We start from the raw sequence: 23,998 nt of genomic DNA on the forward strand, positions 1-23,998 counted from the left end.
TTCTAGTTAGGATCCACCACTGGCTTTTTTGTTTAGGTTAGGTTATGCTTATTCTCTCCCTTTCCCCTCTCTCAATGCTCTGAAACGTAGCAGGCATACTAGTACTTGTCAAAGGATAGTCAACATGGAAAGAGGTTACAGCAACAAAAAGTATGTGGAAATGCACTTCATGTATGGTAAAGCCAATGGCAGTGCACTTGAGGCTGCACATTTGTACCCAGAAGCTAACAGGAGAGCTGTACCTTCAGTTCCTGCAGAATGTTCTTCCAGACCTCCTTGATGATGATAATGTTCCAATTCAGCAATTCCAGAACGTGTGGTTTATGCATGATGATGCACCAGCACATTTTGCTCGAGTTATGACTCGGTATCTAACTAGAAGGTATGGTCAACAGTGGATAGGTAGAGGTGGGCTGGTAATGTGGCCTTCCAGATCACCAGACTTAAATCCTATGGATTTTTGTATCTGGGATCATGTAAAAAGCTTGGTGTTCACTTCTGACATTAACACAGTTAAGGAATTGCAGCGTTGGGTTGAAGGAGCCTTTCAGCAACTCAGAAATGATCCAGGAATGCCTGAGAGGATTCACAACTCAATGCAGAGAAGACTACAAAGCTGCATACGGATGCAAGTACAGCATTTTTAACATATTCTGTAACATATAACATCTGTAAAATCATGTGGTGTTGAAACCAAAAATTAAAAATGTATTATCTTATGTTTAATAAAACCACCCTTAGCAAAGGATTCACAGCTTTTTTGCTAAACTAGTGCTCCCATAGTCAGTGGTGGATCTTCACAGAAAATGTGCATTATCTCGAAAATGGTTCATTCGCAGCCCAATGTTCACTGGGACTTTTTTTGCTTATTTTACTTTGTATTTTTCACCTTTAAATTATTGACCATCATTTTTGAAACACCCTGTATATATATATATATATATATATATATATATATAAAATATTATTAGTATAAAATACAGTAGGTAGATGTTTATGCAGAGAATTAAACTAATGAAAATACGGTGTGCCCTGGAGCGATATACGTTGTGAACAAAGGGGGGAAGATTAATTTCCTTCCCCCTATAGCATATATCTTCTCTATTGCATTATTCTTGATTTTATATATATATATATATATATATATATACACACACAGGGTGTTATATATATATATACAGGTATAATGATTTGACGAGATAACCTTTTTAAAGATTATCAGAATCTATTGTTTTCGTATTTTAACTTTTTCCTGGCGCAGTATAACCACAGTCGTTTTTGCACCAGTAAAATCAACCAACCAACCCAAGCCTTTCTCATCCTGAATATCCTTTAAATCCCCCCCTTACAAGTCTATAAACTACTCCTTGGTTTCTGTTTACCAGCTGCAGTACCTTGCAGTTGGTCCAAATTCTGTGGTTCCTGATGAGATACGGCCATTAAATTATAATTAAAATTTTAGATCCGTGTTCATCTTGCAGTTAAATTTCCATTTATTCTCAATTTGACCAAGGCCATGAGAATTTACTTATTCATTGTGAATGCAAACATACTGAATTAATTATTAAGTGTGGACAGGTTTTTGTTGCCACAGTCCACAATGGGTTATGCATTTTTCATGGCAGCATACAGGTTCGAACCCACAACTACCTACTTATTACATGTGGCTGCACACACACTAACAACTAGACGATAGTCAGCCTAGTAGTTCTGAATTATGCAATGGCCAAGTGTTTCCTAAACTGGTAGAAAGAGATGGAGTTATTTCAGCAAGTTCATATTGAATATTCATTAGTACATCAGAATCATCTGTTGTTTTTTTCTTGAAAAAATTTTGTGCATTTTGAAATGCACTTAGCCAGCTGAAGAGACAAAGTAATCTCAGCATGCATTTGGGCTTTTCATTGGTGAAAAGACTAAATGCATGCTGAGATTACTTTAGAATCAAAATAGATTTAATATATGGTTTTTGTTTGTTTGTTTGTTGTTTTTTTTTTCTAGACCTTTTAAGAATGCCAATTTTTTCATTTTCCCTTTGATATAATTTTACAATTACAGCTTTTGCCAGTTCATTTCAGGTTTTTTTTTTTTTTTTTTTGTGATTTGAACTGAACATTTCTAAATTTTATACAGGAGGAGTATGATATCCAGGTAGGAGAGGAAATGAGAGAAATAGAGCAGCGCTGGCTGCAAGAATTAGAACAAGAAGAGAAAACATGGGGTGACGATAATGAAGGTTTGAATCCATTTCTTTTATGTTGATTTACAATTATTTTGGGAAACTTGCTTCATAAGCAATTAATAATTTGAATTTTACAACATAATGGTGGGTTAAAATTACTTACTTAATATTGTTATATAAAGTTTATAACTGTTTTGTTCTGATATATGAATTAAATGACATATTTATGTGAGCACAGGTACTAGACCTAACAAAATATAACAACTGTGTTTTGATGGTTACAGAATGATTTATTAATTTGGAATTTAAATTAACATAAATGTATATATATATATATATATATATATATATATAGCTTCTTTGTTATTTTCTTCAGAGACTAAAATAACTACAGTAGCACCCGGATAAGAAGATTTCCAAGGGACTGGAGGTTTAGAACTTCCTACGCGAGAAAACTTCTTAGAAGGGAAAATTACCTAAGGGTATGAAATATTAACTATACAAATAAAAATGAAAAGATACACATACATAAGTTAAAGATCATTTTTAAGTACTATTTCGAAATTTATAAATATTTTACTCTTCCTATGGGATATTTTTAAACTGAAAATTTCTAATTGCTTAACAGTCTCTTCATTAAAAACATTACCAAATACTCATTACCAAGTTGGAAGAATGAGCTCCTTTGGAGTTTCAACATACCTTAAAAGGTCACAATTACAATAAAACAGAGCAACAATCCAATGTGTAATTCAGAACTGTTCAGAAAAATCAGAACTTAACGGCAAATGCTTCTCTGTGCTGATTGATGCTATCCAATTATGGATATCGATGAAAACAATTGCAATATGTCATTTCCATTATATCAAAATGTTTATACTGAAAAGGTTTTAGGGCTGAAAGCCTCAGACTACGAAAAATTCACTAATCGCAAGTTAGTGCATAGCATCATTTTAGTTCATAGCAGTGTCATAACTAGAAAATGTGCCCTCAATACAAAGTTTAGTGTGGGCCCCCACTGAAAATATTTGTTTTGGTAAAAATAACAAATCCTTAAAAATTGCCCTGGAAGCAGCAGCTATGCTAATACCATTTCACCTCTATTCACGCAGTTTTGCTTGTGCTGTGCAGCTAGCTAACAATAAACATGCTTCGTGTGAAAAAAAATTATTGTTTGTAGACAGTAAATTTTATCATAAACATAACGAAAAAACTTACATTTTTACTCAAATTTTTTTTCTGTTTCAGGCAAGAGGGAAATGGGCCCCTTTCAGTCATAGGCCCCAATGCACCGCATTGGCATAGTTACGTCACTGGTTCGTAGTAAATCCGAAGTAGGTGGCATCATTTTTGTGATTCCTCATATTGTGAATGCTTTCACAACAAGTTGCCCTGATATTGAACTACATAGAATAAGCAACGCTTCGACACTGGATTCTCGAATAGGCAAATAGGCAACACAACCAGTGGATTCTTGCCAGATACCACCACTCCTGGGTAGTGGTATCTGCTGAAAATAAGTAACATTAGTCTACTCCATTGGCAAAGCATTGCTTATTGGAGGAAGTGCAATCAAGGCAACTCGTTGTGAAGGCATTAACAAAGTGAGATGTAAATAACAATGACATGTAACCTACTTTGTTGGTTTACTATGAATTAAATTATGCTTAGCACTAACCTGTATGATTACCAAAATGTTTATATTGTTTAATATAAAAAATAAATAATTTCTATATTTAAAAAACGTATTAGGTGGGAAAACGTCATCATAATAATATACTGTGTATTCTTTATCACAAACTTTTTATGCAGGAAAACTTTTTACCTGGGAAATGTCTTACTTAAGAAAATAATATATTACAATATATAGAGGTGAAATTGAGACTTAAGAAACCAAACCTAGTACAGGGGAAAACTTCTTATGTGGGAATTTCTTATCCGGGTTCTACTGTATATTGTGTTCAAAAGGTTGGAACGTGTTACTTGAAATAAGCTAAAAAAATGTACATTCAAATAAATATAAAAATACTCTAGGCCTGCAGAAACAGGTAGCAGTGGCTACTATCCATATCACTTACTGTGGAAAATTTATTTTTCACTTATTCCTATATTGTTTTCAGCCTATATCATGTAACATTTCCTTTTAAATGTAATATAAACATACTGTTTTAAACATATTTTAACTACTGGAAAAAGATAGCAAAAATGTTGCTGCATCAGAATGCTTATTTAAATTTAACTTAATTTAAAAATTAATAAATCATTTTGTAATTCTGCAACACAGCGAGTTTTGCTCCGTGGTTACTGGAGCAGTTAAAGAACACTCTAATACTTCAAGCGTAATATAAATTATTCACATTATACTTGACTGGCTTGGCAATTTTCTGCCTAAGTTAACACAGGTTGCATACGAGCTCAGGCTCTGGAAACACAATGACAGAAACATATACCCATACATACATTTCCTTTCTATACACTTCATACTCACCGTATATAAATTCTACGTCCTCAGAATGGCACCATGGTTCTGATATTCTAGTATGGTCTTCATTTCATATTTTAATCAATACTTTGAATTTATCTATCTGCATTCCTAACATTAGTGTACCTGTTCGTGTTCTTGGTAACACAGCCCTCAAAATTTCTTGTAAAAGCTCTCTCATCCAGTCAGGATCTGTAGTTGATCAGTTAATTGAAAAAGTCAGTTAAGGAGAAATGTCATAACAATTGTACATACATGTCTTAAGAATGTTATTTTTACTTAAAGCATATAAATGTTACATTCATTTACATAACATTAGTAATTTTCTTCTGTAATAAATTTAATAAGGATTATGCTACAAATTTATTAAATTTGTAGCATAATACTTAACATAAGTTTGTTAAATTTGTAGCATTGTCCTCCTTCCACTTTTTTTATAAACATCACCCTTATTTAACCTTGACATTAAAAATGTCAAGGTTAAACTTCAGTTGCCACTTCGTAGCCCATCTGCCCAAATTATCTAGATCCTGTTGCAGTAGCACACTGCCATTACTGTCATTAACAATCCTGCCAACCTTTGTATCATCTGCAAACTTCGACATTAAGCCTGATATACCTTCATTAATATCATTGATAAAAATACAAAACAACAGTGGACCTAACACCGAACCCTGTGCTCCCCTAATAACATTAGTCCACGAACAGGAGCACCCATTGATTACCACACTCTGTCTTCTCCCACTTAACCATCCTTTTATCCATTGTAGCAACTTACCCTTAATACCATTCTGCTCCAATTTGTGCAATAGTCTTCCATGCGCAACAGTGTCAAAAGCTTTCCTGAAATCCAAATATATGATATCAAAATTATTTTTTGCATCCACTTCCTATGTAACCACATCATAATATCCTATCAAATTTGTCAGACAAGACTTTCCCTTAACAGACCCATGCTGTGTCTGAATTATTGCTGCAGTCTTGTCTAGATGATCCTGCAATGCATCTTTAACCAGCGACTCCATTATTTTACCCAGAACAGAAGTTAAACTAACTGGTCTGTAATTACTCATGTCATCCTTCGATCCCCTTTGTGAATTGGGGATACATTTGCACATCTCCAGTCCGTGGGAACCTCCCCTGAGTACAAGGATGCTCTCATAATTATGGCTAAGGGTTTGCTTAATTGCTTTGCCACCTCCTTTAATATAACTGGATAAATCCCATCCACCCCAGGTGCTTTTCTTACGTTTAACTTCAACAATTTCTCCTCCACTTTGCTTTCAGTTATTACAAAATCATTGAGCACCCTGCTACAATTTGATAACCTTCTGCCATTTTCAAACCTTAATAATTCCTCATGTGTGAATGTAGATGCAAAATACTCATTCAGTTTGTTTGCTATTTGAGCAGGATCATCAACACTCAAACCATCGATGTCAAGTGGACCAATCAGATTCATCCCCTTCCTTTTAGAGTTTATATAAGTAAAGAAATCCTTGCTGTTTTTCTTAGCATCTTTTGACAAGGATTTCTCGTAATCTGCCTTCACCTGCCTAACCTCCTTTGTGACCTGATTACAGACTAGCTTATATCTGCCATAGGCTTCTGAGTCGCTTGAAAATTTATATGCATCCCATGCATTTTTCTTCTCTGTTACGAGTCTCATTAGTTCATTAGATAACCATTCAGGCCTAAACCTTGAACAATTTTTCTTAATAGGTATGAAACTTTTAGTAGCATCCATGATTCATTCCTTGAATGCTTCCCACCTAGAATTTACTGTTGGTAACATCGTCAGTTGAGCCCACTGTACAGAATTTAAAAACTGTCTGAGACCACTGTACTCACCTTTACGGAAGCAAAAACCCTTTCCTTTACCCCTGATGGTAATTAAATCTTTAAGTAAATCCCACATTAGTACACTGTGATCACTGCCACCTAGTGGTTCCTTTATCTGTAAATTCTTAATACACGAATGATCACTGCTGATAACTAGATCAAGAGTATTACTTTCTCTGGTTGCCTCTCAAACATGCTGCTGCAGAAAACAATCATCCAATAAATCCACAAAGTCTGACTAGTGTGTGAGTGACCAACCCACAAGTTCCAGTCAATATCTGGGAAGTTAAAATCCCCCATTATAAGACATTCCGATTTACTAGCCCACTCTATTTCTCTGTACAATTGTTCATTGTACTCATTCGAGTCATTAGGCCTATAAGACACGCCTACTCTTATTTTTGCTTTCGCAGTGCTTATGTCACACCAAACTGACTCAACAGTGCACTGTTCATCTATATCAACTGGATGCACTTCTTTTGATTTTATGTTTTTCTTAATTAACAGCATAACACCTCCTCCCTTTCTATCCTGTCTATCCTTTCTGTACACGTTGTACTCCCCAAATTCTAGTTCTGCATTCCTTATATCTGTGTGACACCACATCTCTGCTATCCCAACAATATCCGCCTTTGATGTCTTGACCAACACTTCAAATTCATCAAATTTATTTACTATACTTCTAGCATTGGTATACATGCATGCATACATGCTCCTACTCCTATTCCTAGTTACCCTAACACATCCCATATACTCACCTATTTCACGATGACTGCCATCTGTCCCTGAAACCCCAACACCCCATGCTCCAGGTCGCTACTTATTCTAATAGAAGTTGTGCAAGAATCACCTTCACCTCTGCCTGCGGCTACTGTTAAACTATTAGTCCTTGTATTCCCCCAAGCTATCAGTTTTCCGACCCACCTAACACTGCCTCGATAGCATCAGCAAATATTCTTGCACCCTTTCTATTTAAGTGTATCCCATCCCTGTAGAAGCAGTCTCTCCTGTTAACAAGTACAGTCCAGGCTGAAAAAAATTCCACCCCTTGAGCCTTGCACAATCTTTCCAGGGCCGAATTGATCGACAAGGCTCTCATCATATACTCCCTCCTATCGTGTCTGGGCAGAATTGCAGACACTTTCAAATGCAACCCTAATTCTCGGCTTTTGTTCAACAGTGACCTGTACTTGTTAAGTAATTCTACCAGTCTCCTACTCCTAATATCATTAGTGCCAACGTGTACAACTGTATCACCTTTTGTGCCCTTAAAAGATGATATCCGCTCTTAACCTTGAGTACTGCGTACAGGTCTGGAGGCCTCATTTTAGGAAGGATGTAGATTTACTTGAACGTGTACAGAGAAGGGCAACAAGATTGGTGAGGCGAATGAAGGGATCCTCTTGCCAAGAGAGGCTTAAGTTCTGCAAATTGCAGTGGCTGGAGACTAGGCACCTGCGCGGTGATCTGATTGAGGTGTATAAGGCCTTGAATGGGTTGAGCACGCTGAATTCTGATGGGATCCTTCCACTTGTTCAGATTACGAACCTAAGGGGCATAAATTCAAATAAGAAAAGACAGATGTAGAATAGATGTGCGGAAATTTGCCTTTCGCCAGCGGGTGGTTAATTGCTGGAACAAACTTCCATCTGTCATGGAAGTTGATAGGTTGAATAAATTCAAGCAGGAACTGTACAGGCATTTGTAGGGAATGGTGTGATTTTTTTTTTTTTTTTTTTTTTTTTTTTGGCTGATGCTGCATAAGCTCATACACTTCCTTTCTTGCATCACATGCCACTACTTTTTTTTTTTTTTTTTTTTTATGAGAACCCCAAACACAAGAGGTATTATAACCTATAGTACTTAGTACCGTGCTTGGGTTGGAGATTGAGAAGACGAAAGAAGATATTTGTTGACATTGGACTTGAACTTCTGTAGATTGTAATTTTCAGGAAATACGTATGAAGGAAGGTTGTTCCAGAAAACGGCAGTTGAATGAATAAATGAGGAAGATGAAAAGTTGGTTCTGTGGGTTTGAAGTTGGACAGTAAATGGATGTTGGCTGGTGGCGGCACATGTTCGGACTGTTTTGAAAGAGAGAGCGGGAATTATAGAAGCCAATTCAGAAGACAGTGCCCATGGAAGTATCTGTAGAAGAGGCATGCAGCAGAAACAGTGCGTCTATGAGACAGCGAGTGGAGAGACTGTTAGAGATGAGTCATTAATTAACCTAACTGCCCTCTTCTGAATGGAATCAAGAAGCCTGAGAGAGGTTTTGGGGGCACCACCCCAGATGTGGGAACAATATTCCATGCCGGGGCGGATTTGCGATTTATACAGAGTGAGCAGTGTTTGGGAGAAAAGTAATGCCGAGAGCGAAAGAGAAAACCAAGTTTTTTAGATGCAGAGGAAGCAATATTTGTAATGTGCTTGTGCCAAGAGAGATTAGAAGTCAGGGTAACCCCCAAAAGAGATATATCATTTTGCCTAGAAATCGGAGTGTCACTAAAGATAAGCATAGGAGCAGAAGAATCCTTTTTGCGAGATATAAGACAAGATTGAGTTTTAGAAGGGTTGAAATCAACTAAGTTGTCTTTGCTCCATTGGAGAATTACCTGAAGATCTGCATTTAAGGAATTGGTAGCAGATTTTCGAGAACTTGAAGCTGATTGAGCTGGACAAGGTTTCTCAAAATGGAAAGTTGAATGCAATGTGCTATCATCGGCAAAACTATGGATAGAATTTCCAGTCAATGGGAGAAGGTCATTGGTATACAAGAGGAAAAGAGTGGGGGAAAGAACTGAACCTTGGTGGACACCGGCATTAGTGGAGAAGTTAGAAGACAGGGAGCCATCTACCATCACCCTCAGTGAGCGATCAGAGAGAAAACTGGATAACCAATTACTAAAAACAGTTGGCAAACCATAAGATGGAACTTGTTTAGAAGACCTTTATGCCAAACACGATCAAAAGCCTTTGAGATGTCAAGAGCAACTACTTGTGTTTCACCGAACCTTTCCATTGAATTAGTCCATAAATGGGTAACATAAGCCAGAATATCACCAGTGGATCGACACTGACGGAATCCATACTGGCGATCGTTGATCAGACGGAAGGTTTCTAGGTAGTTTAAGAGTTGGCGGTTAATTGATTTCTCCATTACTTTAGAAAGAGTAGAAGTAATTGCAATGGGACGATAATTGGATGGGAGGGATTTGTCACCCTTTTTAGGAACTGGCTGGATATGAGCAAATTTCCAAGCAGAAGGAAAAACACCTTTGGAATAAGAAAGTGAAAAAAGGCGGCAAAGAATAGGAGTAAGTTCAGGAGCACAGGTTTTGAGAACAAGTGGAGAAATACCATCAGGACCTGGAGCTTTCTTAGCATCAAGATTCATCAAAATCCTTCTGATATCCTTTTGACGGAAGGCCACAGGAGGCATTGAATGGAGCGTGTTAGGAATCGTGGGAGGTGTTTTACCAAGATCATTAATACATGAGCTCAAAGAAAAATGGGATGCTAGCAGGTCAGCTTTATCCTTGGCTGAAGTGACAACAGAACCATCTGGTTTGGACAGAGGTGGGAGCAGAGATGGGCAAAAGTTGCGGCCAATAGCTTTGGCAAGAGACCAGAATGCTCGGCTACCATTAGGGCAAGAAGCAAGTTTTCTACTCTTAGCCTGTTCAAACTCTAGTTTGGACTGATTAATAACTGCTTTACAAGTGTTGAGAGCTTTGGTGTAGGCAGAAAATGAAACTGAAGAATTAGAAACAAGCCAATTACGATATGCAACGTTCTTCTCTTGGACAGCCTTAGCACATTTATTGGAAAACCAAGGTTTAGATAAAGGACGAGATTTTAAAGTGGAGTGTGGGATAAAGGATTCCATTCCTGCAAGAATAATTTCACTGACACGATCTGAGCAAGCGTTGACATCAGAAGTTTTGAAACAGTAAACAGACCAAGGAAAAGAAGAAAAGAAGTCTCGCAGGTCATCTCATTTTGCATTCTTGTAATGCCAAACAATACGAGGTTGGGAATAGCCATGAGATAAAGGTTCCATTGGAGAAGAGGCAATCACCAAGTTGTGATCTGAAGTGCCTAAAGGACCGTACTTAGAAGGGTTGTTTGTGAGAAAAAGATCAAGCGTATTGGCTGTATGATTAGGATTGTCTGGTATTCTTGTAGGTAAATGAACAATCTGTGCTAGGTCATTAGTATTTGCAAAAGCCTCAGCATCTCGACCTGCTGGGTCGGTATGACTAGAAAACGGAAGCCAGCTGGAGTTGTGAACGTTAAAATCACCAAGGAAAATTACCTCACTGTTAGGAAAGTTGGACTGGAGAAAGTCAAGTGGCAAAGAGAGGAAGTCAAAGAGCTCCAAGTGATTAGTGGAGTTGGGAGAACGGTAGAGACAACAGATGAATTTTACACAATGAGGTAGAGAGATTTTAAGCCAGAGAAGATCAAAGAGAGGAGATTCCAAATTGCCAAGTCTCTGACAGTTAATATCAGAACGGACATATGCACAAGTACCAACTTTGAGGCGAAAAGAATCATACAGCAAATAATTTGGACATCTGAGATGAGCAGTAGTTGAATCAACTGATAACTGAGATTCAGTCAGAAAAAGTACATAAGGTTTGGAAGACTGCAAGTGGAAATGGACATCGTTGAGATTAGAATTGAGACCACGTATATTTGTGAAATGAATTAGGAAGTCCTTGGGAGGTTTAGATCTTTTCGCAGATAAGCTTGATCTATTATTTTGACAATTCATGATGTATTCAATAGTAAGAAAAAGTGGGTGGGACATGCTGTATGAAGTAATGAAATTTTTGGATATGGCGTACATGTGGTAAGAATATACCCAGATCCTTGACATAACGTGGCCTCGACAATGCTCCCCGCATACACACTACTCGGACTCCCTCCAGTCACTATCTGGCAGAGTAGAGGTAGCAAGATTATACACTAGCTGATCCGGAAGCTTCCTAGAGAGTTACCAGTAGGTACAGTCCGGTGTACTAACTAGCGGCCGGCCTGCGAACACCGTTTTAGAGCTGTACCCTCGAAATGTAAGGAATATTGGATCTCGCCACGACATTCATCGTAACCTCAAAAATCATCAGTCATACTGCATGATGGAAGAGATAGGGAAGGGTTGGCCGGAACTTAGCTCTAGAGACTAAACATGGGTTCCACCACTTCAAGCCTCCAATAAGCAAAGTGGTGGTATTTCACCGGTTGATGAGAGTCATCTTCCACCTAGTACTGCCTGGTAACATAGAGGGGCGGCGTTCCTCCATGTGGTGTGGGCGCCACACTTCGACCCCTGCTTACGTTGGTTCACACCTGGGTGGTCACCCACCATGTACTTGTGCATGAAGGTTATACCCAGGATTACTAACAGTCCCACCATCGTGAAGGTGCAAGCAGAGGATTTGGCTGTCATAGACCGTCCGGACTTCGCCGAAATTGGGTCCACTTAGACTTGAGTGTCACCCAAATATCAGTTCCATCAGCGTTTTAGACTCCCAGGTAGCAAGAACAGCTTGTCTGGCATATCTGAGAGAATGTCTGTGACAATCTCAAGGACCACTACTACTACTACCCTGTTGAATGAAATTGTTGTTCGTTATAATATAAAGATATATCTAGGGTGTTTTGGGCAACTGCCTGTGATATTTTTGGCCCTGCATTTCATTCAATCCCTTCTTCATATTTAGATCTATCTGTTTCCATCATGATGTGTTAATTTCTACGTCATCCATAATTTTATTTTCCATAAAATCAGATAGTATGAATCAGAGCTGTACTACTCAATATGTTCTACGTTGATAATAATATTAGTAAAATAATAAGAGGAGTTTACCTCAGTATAGTACGTAGAACACTTCCGCACGGAAGTGTTCTACGTACTATATTGAGGTAAACTCCTCTTATTATTTTACTAATTTCCATAAAATGGGATGTTGAATTGGTTAATAAACTAGATGCTTCATTATCTTTTTCTTCAGGACTTTCATTAGTATTTGGCCAAAATTTTCTCCAAGACAGTAAAAATGTTGAACTTGGAATTTCGTTCCATGTTAGTGCTCTATTGTAAACACTTCTTTGACATTCATGACTCTTAGCGATTTTGTGAGATCTGTATTTGTCTTTTTTCTTTTTTTTCTTTTTTTTTTTTTTTGGAAAATCGAACTCAAAAACTTTCACCTGCATTGTCTTGTTTGATATTCTAGAACCTGAATACCATATTATTTTTTCTAAAATAAAGTTTCTGTACCATCAGTGTTTTTTGAACTTGGAATTTTGTTCCATTGCCTTTTCTTTGATTTTGTTTTTAGAGGTCCACTGATTGGAATTCCATATTGTCTTTCTTTTATAAATCACAACTATAATGTAATTTTGGTTTGTTCAAGGGAGCTTGACTACCCTTGTGAAACAAATTGAATGCATAATCCTTCTTGATATTTTTCCAGTCTTTTACAGTTGACTTGCCCACTTCTAATTCAACAGCAGTTTTTTTTCAGTGACTTACCTGTATCAAATCTTGCCAGAGCATCCAAATTTGTGTTCATAGATATAGCTGTCTTTGTTTTCTTACCCATACTTCATTCAATAATTTAATATTTAATTAAATTATATTCAGTTAATAACAATGACAAATAATTTTACTAGTGCAGAGTGGCCTACTGCAACACTAGCTTACAAGCCTTGACCAATATCCATGGTACACTGCAATGTGCCATGGGCATTGTTCAAGTTGGTTAAGCAGAGGTTAGTTAAGAGGGTTACTACTATACAAGCATTGCAATCAGTTTCACCTCTGGTTATGGCTACCATTAAACTATTAATCTTCATTTAGCCCTCTCCCAAACTATTCTTGCATGCCCTCTATTCATGTGTATCCTATTCATGTAAAAACAGTCCTTAATGTTAACCAGTGCAGACCATGCTGAAAAAATATTCTAGCCCATTAGCTTAACTGATCGACAAGGCTCTTATTGTTCATTCTCTCCTATCTTGGCTTTTCAAAATTTCACACACACTTTCAAATTTAGCCCAAACTCGTGACTCTTTCTTAACACTGCCTTAAATATTCAGATCAATTGCTGCAAAACATTCTACACGATGTTTCTATACTATTCTTAATAACATTAGTGCTAGCATGTACAACAGTATCACCTTTTGTGCCCTTAAAAGATAACTGGTGAGTATGGGCTGGTGAGTATGGGCTTAGCACATCCAGGGTCCTGAGCTGGATATCATCATTCTTCTCTTTTGGTGATTCCTTTCTACTTCTGCCTTCTCTCTCTCTCTCTCTCTCTCTCTCTCTCTCTCTCTCTCTCTCTCTCTCTCTCTCTCTCTCTCTCTCTCTCTCAGCGTAACTCAGGAATTTTTTTTGGCTGGTGCAGCATAAGCCTCAGGCTTCCTTGCACCTTATGGCTAATAATAATAATAATAGCATTCACTTTTGGTCTGCACAGACATATCCTAGAGTCAATATGTAACTGCTTGTGCTTATCCATGTGCAGACAGGTAAGACCATTTTGCATCTACATTCACACATGGAGAGTTTATTAAGGGTAATTTCAGAAGTTAATCCGAAACACAGGGTGCTAAATGATTTTATGATACCTGAGAGAAAAGTGAAAGAGGAACTATTGAAGCTCAGCATAAGTGTCTTGAGTGGATGGGATCTGTCCAATTATATTAAGGAAGGCAGTATAGGAGTTAAGCAAATCCTTAGCCATAATTATGAGAGCATGTCTGGATTCTGGAGAGGTCCCTATGGACTGCAGATGTGCAAATGAATCCCCAATTCACATAGGAGGGGATCAGAGGGTGACATGAGTAATGACATACTTGTTAGCTTAACTTTTTTTCCAGGGAAAATAATCAAGTTTCTGGTTAAAGAAATAATGCAGGATCATCTAGACAGGAATGCACTTACACTGCAGTTACAGCATAAATTTGTTAAAAGGGTGATTATGTCCAACAAATCTGATTGGATATTATAATACAGTAACAAAGGAACTCGATGCAAAAAATAATCTTGATAGTAGCATTAGTAGAGACATATGATGTAAAAAAGCAAGCTTATGCAGCAACAGCCAAAAAAAAAAAAAAAAAAAAAAAAAAAAAAGCAACCTTTCTCATTTCATCCATCCATTTGCTCCAAATGTTTGTCTAGTTCTGCCTTGAATTTATTTAAGCTGTCGACATCTATGACAGATGGAAGTTTGTTCGGCAACAACCACCCTCTGGCTAAAGACAAATTTCCACACATCTGTTCTACAACTGCCTTTCCTCAATTTAAATTTATATCCCCTCAGGAAATTAATCTGGGCAAGAGGAAGAATTCCATTAGCATTCAGCTTTCTCAAACCATTCAAGGCCTTGTACATCTCATCAGCTCTCCTCGAAGGTGCCTAGTCTCCAGATGCTGTAATATGCAAAACTTAAGCCTTTCTTCGTAAGGGCAACTCTTGTTGTCCTTCACTGTACTTGTTCCAGCAGCTCTAGATCCTTCCTAAAATGAAGCCTCCAGACAGGGCCGGCTCTGATATGTAAGGCACCTTTGTACAAACAGCTTTTTGGCACCCCTTCAATGACCTAACTGTAAATTTAAGCCCTTTGACCCAAAAGCACTATAATAGTCGCTGTTTATGAAGAACAAAAAGGAAAGAGCAAAGATGTTGATACAATACAGGGTAATTCTTATGAGCAGAAGCCTGAAAAACAAGATGCATGGTATTTCAGACACTGCTGGGAGCCATTGCGGTACAAGTAAACACATGGGTTGTGTTAGGGTAGCTAAGAATAGAAACAGGTGCAGGTATACTTGCGTGTACACCAATGCTAGGAGTTTAGTAAATAAATTTGATGAATTTGAGGTATTGCTCAAAACATCGAAGGCAGATATTGTTGGGATATCAGAGACGTGGTGTCACACAGATATAAGGGATGCAGAACTGCAGTTTGGGTAGTACAACGTCTACAGAAAGGATAGGAAGGGGGGAGGGGTTATGCTATTAGTTAAGAAACACATAAAAACCAAGGAAGTGAAGCCAGTCGACATCGCTGGACAGTGCAGTGTGGAGTCAGTTTGGTGTGACATAAACATTGGGAGATCAAAATTGAGAGTAGGAGTGTGCTATAGGCCTAATGACTCTGATGAGTATAATAAGGAACTGTACAGGGAAATAGAGTGGGCAGTAAATCAGAGTGTCTTATAATGGGAGATTTTAATTTCCCAGATATTGACTGGAATTTGGGGGCTGGTTACTCACACACTAGCAGGGCTTTTGTGGATTTATTGGATGATTGTTTTCTACATCAGCATGTTCGGGAGGCAACTAGAGGGAGTAATACTCTTGATTTGATTATCAGCAGTGATTCTTCATGCATTAAGAATCTGCAGATAAATGAACCACTAGGTGGCAGTGATCACAGTGTGCTGAAGTGGGATTTACTCAAAGAGGTAACTACCATTTGGGGTAAAGGGAAGGGTTATTGCTTCCGTAAAGGCGACTACGATGGACTGAGACAGTATTTAAATTCTATACAGTGGGACCAACTGATGATGTTACCAACAGCAAATTCAAAATGGGAAGCATTCAAAGAACTTATCTTGGAAGCTACTAGGCTTTACATACCAACTAAGAAATATTGTTCAAGGTTTAGGCCAAAATGGATGTCAGATGAACTAATGAGGCATATGGCAGAGAAGAAAAATGCATGGGATACATACAAATTAACACATGACACAGAAGCCTATGATAGATACAAGTTGATATGCAACCAAGTTACAAAGGAGGTTAGGCAGGCGAAGGCAGATTACGAGAAATCCTTGGCAAGGGATGCAAAGAAAAACAGCAAAGAGTTCTTTACTTATGTAAACTCTAGAAGGAAGGGGATGAATCAGATTGGTCCACTTGATATTGATGGGTCAAGTGTTGATGATCCTGCTCAGGTAGCTAACAAACTAAATGAATATTTTGCATCGACATTCACACATGAGGAGTTATTCAGCGAGGGGAATGCCAGAGGTGTATTCAACTCTAGCAGTAAGCTACAGAATCTTGAAATAACTGGGAGTAAAGTGGAGGAGAAACTGTTGAAGATAAACACAAGAAAGGCACCCGGGGTGGATGGGATCTATCCAGTTATATTTAAGGAGGCAGCAAAGGAAGTAAGCAAACCCTTAGCCATAATTATGAGAGCTTCCTTGGACTCAGGGGAGGTACCCATAGACTGGAGATGTGCAAATGTGACCCCAATTCACAAAGGAGGATCAAAGGCTGACACAAGTAATTATAGACCTGTGAGCTTAACTTCTGTTCCAGGAAAATTAATGGAGGCACTGGTTAAAGAAGCACTGCAGGATCATTTAGACAAGACTTCAGTTATAGCTCAGACACAGCATGGTTTTGTTAAGGGGAAGTCTTGCCTGACCAACTTGATTGGATACTATGATGCAGTCACAAAAGAACTGGATGCAGGGAATAACTTTGATATTATATACTTGGATCTTAGAAAGGCTTTTGATACTGTTGCACATGGAAGACTGCTACACAAATTGGAGCAGTGTGACATTGGAGGCAAATTGCTGCTATGGATAAAGGGGTGGTTGAGGGGGAGAAGACAGAGAGTGGTAATCAATGGACACTGCTCATCGTGGACTGATGTTATTAGTGGAGTCCCTCAGGGCTCAGTGTTGGGTCCATTATTGTTTTCTGTATTTATAAATGATATTGATGATGGTATATCGGGCTTAATGTCCAAGTTTGCAGACGATACAAAGGTTGGCAGGGTTGTCAAGGACACTACTGACACTATGCTGCTGCAACAGGATCTGGAAAGGTTGAGCAGATGGGCTGAGAGGTGGCAAATGAAGTTTAACATTGATAAATGTAAAGTACTACACATGGGAAACAGCAACCCCAGAGCAACGTATCAACTCTGTGGTACTACACTGACAGTGGTAGAGAATGAAAGGGACTTGGGGGTGGTTGTGCAGGCAGATATGAAGTTCTTTGAGCAGTGCAGACAGGCTGCAAGAGTAGCTCATGGAGTATTGTCAATGATATACAGGAATTTTTCCAGCAGGGATAAGGAGGTGATTATTCCATTGTATAAGGCGATGGTCAGGCCACACCTAGAGTACTGTATACAGGTCTGGAGACCTCATTTCAAGAAGGATGTAGAGCTGCTGGAACGAGTACAGAGAAGGGCAACAAGATTAGTGAATGGAACAAAGGGGTGCTCTTACGAAGAAAGGCTTAAGTTTTGCAAATTACAGTGTCTGGAGTCTAGGCACCAGCGAGGTGATCTGATAGAGGTGTATAAAGCCTTGAATGGTTTAAGCATGCTCAATGCTGATGGGATTCTTCCTCTAGCTCAGAAAAATCACCTGAGAGGGCATAAATTCAAATTGAGGAAAGACAGATGTAGGATAGACGTGCGGAAATTTGCCTTTACCCAGCGGGTGGTTGGTTGGTGGAACAGACTTCCATCCCTTGTGGTGGAGGTTGATAGCCTAAATAAGTTTAAGGCTCAGCTGGACAGGTATTTTGAACGAACAGAGGGGTGAAGTGGAAGTGGGTTTTTTTTTTTTGGCTGATGCTGCATAAGCTTGCTTTCTTGCATCAAATGCCTCTACTAATGCTAATGCTAATAACATAAATTATACATTCATAGAGAATATGTGCCCAGTCTTCACTTTCGAAAAAAGTACAGTTTGGTTCATCAGTCAGCCCTAAGGAAGTTAATTGTGCCTTTAGGGAGCCATGACCTGTCAATATAAAGGTTGTAAAGAGTCCAGGGCATACTACAAAGGGTACTAGGAAAGTTTTGCAATACAGCTTTGTTTATTTAATTTTTTCAAAGTAATTTCCTCTACATTCAATACACCTCTCCATCCTCCGAAACCAATCTTTAAACCAGTTCTGCCAAGTTTCACTAGGGAGTAAAGCACACTCGTTGTCCCAAGCCCGTAGAATGTCCTCATCACTGGAAAACCGCCTCCCTTTTAGCTTCATTTTCACATGCGGGAACAGTGCAAAGTCGCAGGGAGCAAGGTCTGAACTGTAGGGAGGGTGCTCGAGAAGTTTCAGTCCTGTCGTGGTCAAATATTCGGTGCAGGCTTTGGCGCGGTGAGCTGCAGCATTATCGTGATGGAGGTACCAGGTGTCCATTCTTGACTTTGGCCGCAGGTTCTTCATAGATCCAATGACTTTAGGCAGGCATTGTTCAGTATACCACTTAGCTGTGACTGTCTTCTGCGTGTCCAAAACGACACGTTCCACAATTCCACTCGATTTGAAAAATACAGCTATCATTTTCTTCTTTACAGATCGGGATTTTCTGACAATTACGGGTGTGTCGTCATCATCAAAGACCCACACTTTGTTTTGAGCCTTGGTCGGCAGATCGTAATAGTACAGCCAAGTCTCGTCACCTGTCACGATGTTGTTCACATACCGAGATTGTCCCTTATCAAACTTTTTTAACATCTCCCGGCACCAAGTCACATGTCGTGTCATCTGCTCTTCAGTCAGTTGATGCGGCACCCAGAGAGAACAAAGTTTCTTCACGTGCAAATGATCTTGCAGAATTGAACGAATTTCTGGTGCATTTAGGCCCAAAGTATCCTCTATCTGTTGGTAGGTCACTCGCCTGTTTTCGTCAAGCATTTTCCTCACAGCAGTAACGTTTTCCTCCGTAACTGACGTTCGTGGCCTTCCCGGCCTCTCCAAATCCTCCAGAGTGAAATTTCCCCTTTGGAATTCTCTATACCACCTGTATATCGTTGTACGATGTGGACAATCATCTAGTGCAAGAGTCATTTCTTCTAAGCACTGGTCTATGGTTAAACCACGCAAAATTATACCGCAAAACTGTCCTTATCTCATTTCGTGACCACGATGCCATCGCAATCACTTTACACTCTCACTACTAATGAATAACTGAGCCCATCGACTTGGCACGGTGGCTACTATGCACGTATGAACATGTCTCAACATGCAGCAACAAGCAGCTTCCTGTGATTCATTGTTGCGTCATATTGCAAAACTTTCCTAGTACCCTTTGTACTTTGGTGGCTTTGGACTAACCATTACCCACCTATGGCAGAAACCTTTTGGTAACAGCACCTTTGGTTTCCTGCTCCCAATTTTACTGCCATTGTTCATTGAGCTTTGTGGCTATTTTCTTTCTCTCAGCCTTGATGTTATTGGCTGTGTCAAGGGCTATCCCCCGAAATTCTGTGGATATGCCCTTCCTGAGTCTATAATATAAGTTCTTTTGGCTATTTCCAAATAAAGTGGGAGAGTGCCAGCCAGCACCTGCAGTGTAGGTGATAGTGAGGAATATTGTTCTCTGAATTGTCTCTAACTTGTTCCTATTTCTGACTATGTGGGTAAACCATGCACTGGCTGCATAGGTGAAAACAGACAAGAACACTGCTTGGTATATGATTGCTAGGATCTTTCTTTTGCACCTCCAGTCAGCCCTACTGATCCTGGCAATCATACCTGCAAGATTTCTCACTTTTTTTTTTTTTTTGTTAAGTATGCCAAATGGGGATAAAAAATTTATTTTAAGTCAGAAACAACCCTCTAGATATTTTAGTTCTGATATCATTTTTATAGTTATTCCATTAATGTTAATTTGAAGGGGGTCTGGTCTCCTTAATTTCCTTTCAAAAGTATAGATTTTTTTTTTTTCCAGTGATAGCATGAGCATTTGTGTCCACTCCTTCAGTTGCATGAGGGTAGCATTTCATCTTTGCACTACAACTACTCTTGTGTTTCTTTTTATAATAAGAATTAAATCATCTGCAAAGGCTAGACTTTCCACTGGGCCCAGATCCAGGGCCAGGAATTAATCTAGAACAATTTTCCAGAAGAAAGAACCAAGGATTGAGCCCTGCAGGCAACCTTTATTCACAGGGCATGTCGACTCCTGGAACCTTGTATGAACCAGGTAGCTGTTTATTAACTAATAGAGGTTTTGTGGGACATTTGTCTGTCAGAGCCTCGTAAGGACACTATGCCGCCAGAGTGAGTCAAATGCCCCAGCAAAGTCTATTGAAATTGCTAACATATATTTTTCCTCTGTGTTTTTTACTGCTGTGCATGGCATTCTTTGTAGAGTTGCCCTGTTTAAATCCATATTGATTGTTTGAATGGTATCCTGCTTCAGTGTAGTATGTGAGATTCTATTGTAAATTAATCTCAGTATTCTTTAATATGAGCCTGAGCACAGCTATTTTCCAAATTTTAGGGAATTTTCTCTCTGTCATGCATGATTATACAGATTTATTAGTTTATCAGGTGCAATTTCAGCAAATTGTTTTATTATTTCCACCTCTGGGAGGTCAAATCCAGGTCATTTATTGTTTTTGGTTTTAATTAAAGCTGCTTGTAATTCTTCTATAAGGTGTCCTGTGGGATTTACACTACCTGTTCTCAAGGCGCCTCTGTAGTCGGGTGGGAAGGAGCAGCAGTGCGTAGCATACGCTTCTTGATTATACCGGGGTTCGAGCCCGTCACCACCAAATATGGAGGATGCGGAAAGGTCAGGGAATGACCGCATATCCCGGAGCAATATGGCCTTAGTTGCTAATGCTCCTAAAAACCAAATAACAAACAACAAACAAACTACCTCTTCTTACTCTTATTTACAACATGTGTTCAATGTGTCCACCCTGACTCTCCATGCATTTTCTCAGCTGGTGTACCATGTTTGTTTGGATTCTTCTCAGCATATTGGGATCGACAGCAGCACAAGTCTTGGTAATTCTCTCCCTAAGATGAAGACGATCTCAGATTTTTACAGCATACCTGTGCCTTCAGGAATCCCCAAAATGCAAAGTCCAGTGGGTTAAGGTCAGGTGATCATGGTGTCCACTCGACTTGTCCTCTCCAAATCCATCGATGAGGAAACATGTCATCGAGCCAATGCCACATTCCAATTGCATAATGTAGAGAAACTCCGTCTTGCATGAACCATTTGGGTTGTTCCCTAAATCAAGTTCTGATACCATTTCACCCCCTAAGCATTTTCAGGTATTTTTTGCCATCCACTGTTTTTTCAAAAAAGAACAGTCCGATGACGTGTGTCCCATACACCACACCATACCATTAATCTGTCTGCCCCTTGTTCCTTGCTGCTAAAGAACCAATGAGGGTTTTCGGTCGACCAGTATCTGAAATTCTACTTATTCACTTCTCCATTTACATAGAAGTTCGCCTTGTCAGAGAAGATCATAACTTCCAAGAAACTCTCATCTACTTCAATTTGGCACAAAAATCATTCACCCATTTCAAGTCGTCGATCGGGATCATCCTCAGTCAGATGATGCAGGATTTGAAGTTTGTACAGATGAAACTTTTCTTTTTTCAGAATGTCATGCCTACTTTAATATGTCATGGGTAATCTGATTTCAACACCGGTCCGTCTGACAGATTTCTGTGGGCTGGCATGAAACTTAGCAATCACTCCAATTCCAGTGTCTTCACTTACAGAAGGGCAATCACAGTGAGGCTTGTCGGCGACAGATCCAGTCTCTCTAAATTTCTTCACCAGTTTCCCAACTCCGCTGTGCATTATTGGATTCCTTTCAGGATGTCTAACATTAAACTCGTCAGCCACTTGCCTCTGTGTCCATATCTGATGACCACTAAGGACTATCTCCACCCTTTCATTCAGTGTTAATGCCATTTTTCACCTGTAAATAGAGGCTCTATATTGGCATTTTCAAAGTGTGTATTCTCAATGATTATGTCATTCTGAGTAGGGGAATAATCTCCAGTCTCAATCTAGATAATAGTATCTAATGTGTTAATTAACAGACTCTGCCCAACACAGGGTTGGGATTATGTCTGGTTTTAGTGTAGTTTGAAGTATGTCTACTCTTGGCAGTTTGTTGGTCACTATTCTATACACGACTCCCCATGGTCAGCATTTCCAGAAGTTCCCACCAGGATTCCTTTTTCTTTTCTCTTATGAGGGAAGTATATTGGTGCCTGAGAGCCCTATAGGTATCTCTCAGGGTATCAACCTCATTTTGGAGCCAAGATGTTCTGGCCCTCTAGAAATGTCTCCTTGCCTGGTGTACCCTTCTCCTGAGCAAAGTCAGTTCAGGGGACTATTTTCTTCCTGAGTTTTTCCCTCGGGATAGACAGTTTTATTGTTTTGGTAAAAATTTCTGCCATAGTCATTGCATGGTCGTCCAGACTATAATTGTTGTTTAAATAGACCACTCATTTTCCTGTTTCTGCAGCTTAGCTGCTGTAAGTTCAGTTAAGATGTTACAGTTTGCTTTCTCTAGGTTTTATCATCTTATATCTGGTAGAGACTGTTGAGCTATCTGTAGCTGTGTTTAACTTAAAAGTTATTGTTCTGTGATCTGATATAGTCCATACTGGCTGGACACAAACATTGAAATTTTGTGTGCTATTGTTGTGACAAGAATGATATCAATGTCACTGTCCCACATGGTACTGCTAAAAGTAGGCAGGTTGTGTGGTTGATTTAACACCTAAAATGTAGAGGTAACAATATATTCTATAAGAATTTGCTCATTGTATGTGCCTGGTGCCATCTGCACGGCTGTGCCATAAGGTTGATCGGCAGTTACAGATCTGCATTAGCAGATCTGTAACTGTTTGTAAATATTCAATAGTAGGATTTATATTTTCACTTGGTCTGCTGTATATTTAAATAATATAGAACTGTCCTACAGCACTGGTGATATGTGCACAGACTGACACTGGGGAGCAGAGGTGACCCACCCTTGTGACAGTAAAATCAGTGTTTATTACCACTACTATTTCAGTAGAAGGGACACCTGAGGTGTATTCTATGAATTTATTTTGGAAGTGGGTAGTGTGAAAAAATGTAAGAAGGGATTGGACAAATTATGAGAAGAGCTGGAGAAATGTCGTTTGTGATTTTTTTTTTTTTTTTTTTCTATTTTCCCAACTATATAAGCTTTGCCTGCCTACATCATGTTGCTAGTACTAATACTGTTATTAATAATCTATAACTTGTGACTTCAAGAACTACTCTAAGACTATGTAAGTAGCGATCAGTTCTTTAGGAAACTAAGTCCTGTTTTTTTTATCAACTGTTATACACATGTGATGTAAGCTGTTATGTGATACGGGAAGCAGCCAACACAATCTGTATTTCACATTTCATTCATGCTCATCTAGCTGCAAGGTGACTATAAAACCAGTTATTCCTGTTAAACAAAACACTTGTTTTGTGTATTAGATAGTGTGAATCAGAGCTGTAATACTCAATACATTCTACGTTGATATTAATATTTGTAAAATAATAAGAGGAGTTTACCTCAATATAGTACCCGGTTTTTCCGTTAAGAAGCCCATGGGCTTCTTAAAGGAAACAGGTTTATTTTGAAATAATATTTATTTGATTAATGAAAGCTATTTTTATTTTAAATAACATTTATT

The 23,998-nt window shown here is 38.8% G+C and overlaps 1 protein-coding gene across 1 annotated transcript in view; it reads left to right on the forward strand.

The window, feature by feature from the left end:
* The window catches only part of roq (RING finger and CCCH-type zinc finger domain-containing protein roquin), a 711,471-nt gene that overhangs the window by 680,396 nt on the left and 7,077 nt on the right, over positions 1 to 23,998 (forward strand). Inside the window, exon 24 of the mRNA XM_090390025.1 lies at positions 2,134 to 2,236. Coding sequence (XP_090246151.1) covers positions 2,134 to 2,236 — 103 coding nt within the window. The remainder of the gene's footprint in view (positions 1 to 2,133; positions 2,237 to 23,998) is intronic.

This window comes from Mastigoproctus giganteus, chromosome 2 (assembly GCF_048544385.1).
Source record: "Mastigoproctus giganteus isolate SK-2022 chromosome 2, ASM4854438v1, whole genome shotgun sequence".
In the NCBI taxonomy this organism is placed as follows: domain Eukaryota; kingdom Metazoa; phylum Arthropoda; class Arachnida; order Uropygi; family Thelyphonidae; genus Mastigoproctus; species Mastigoproctus giganteus.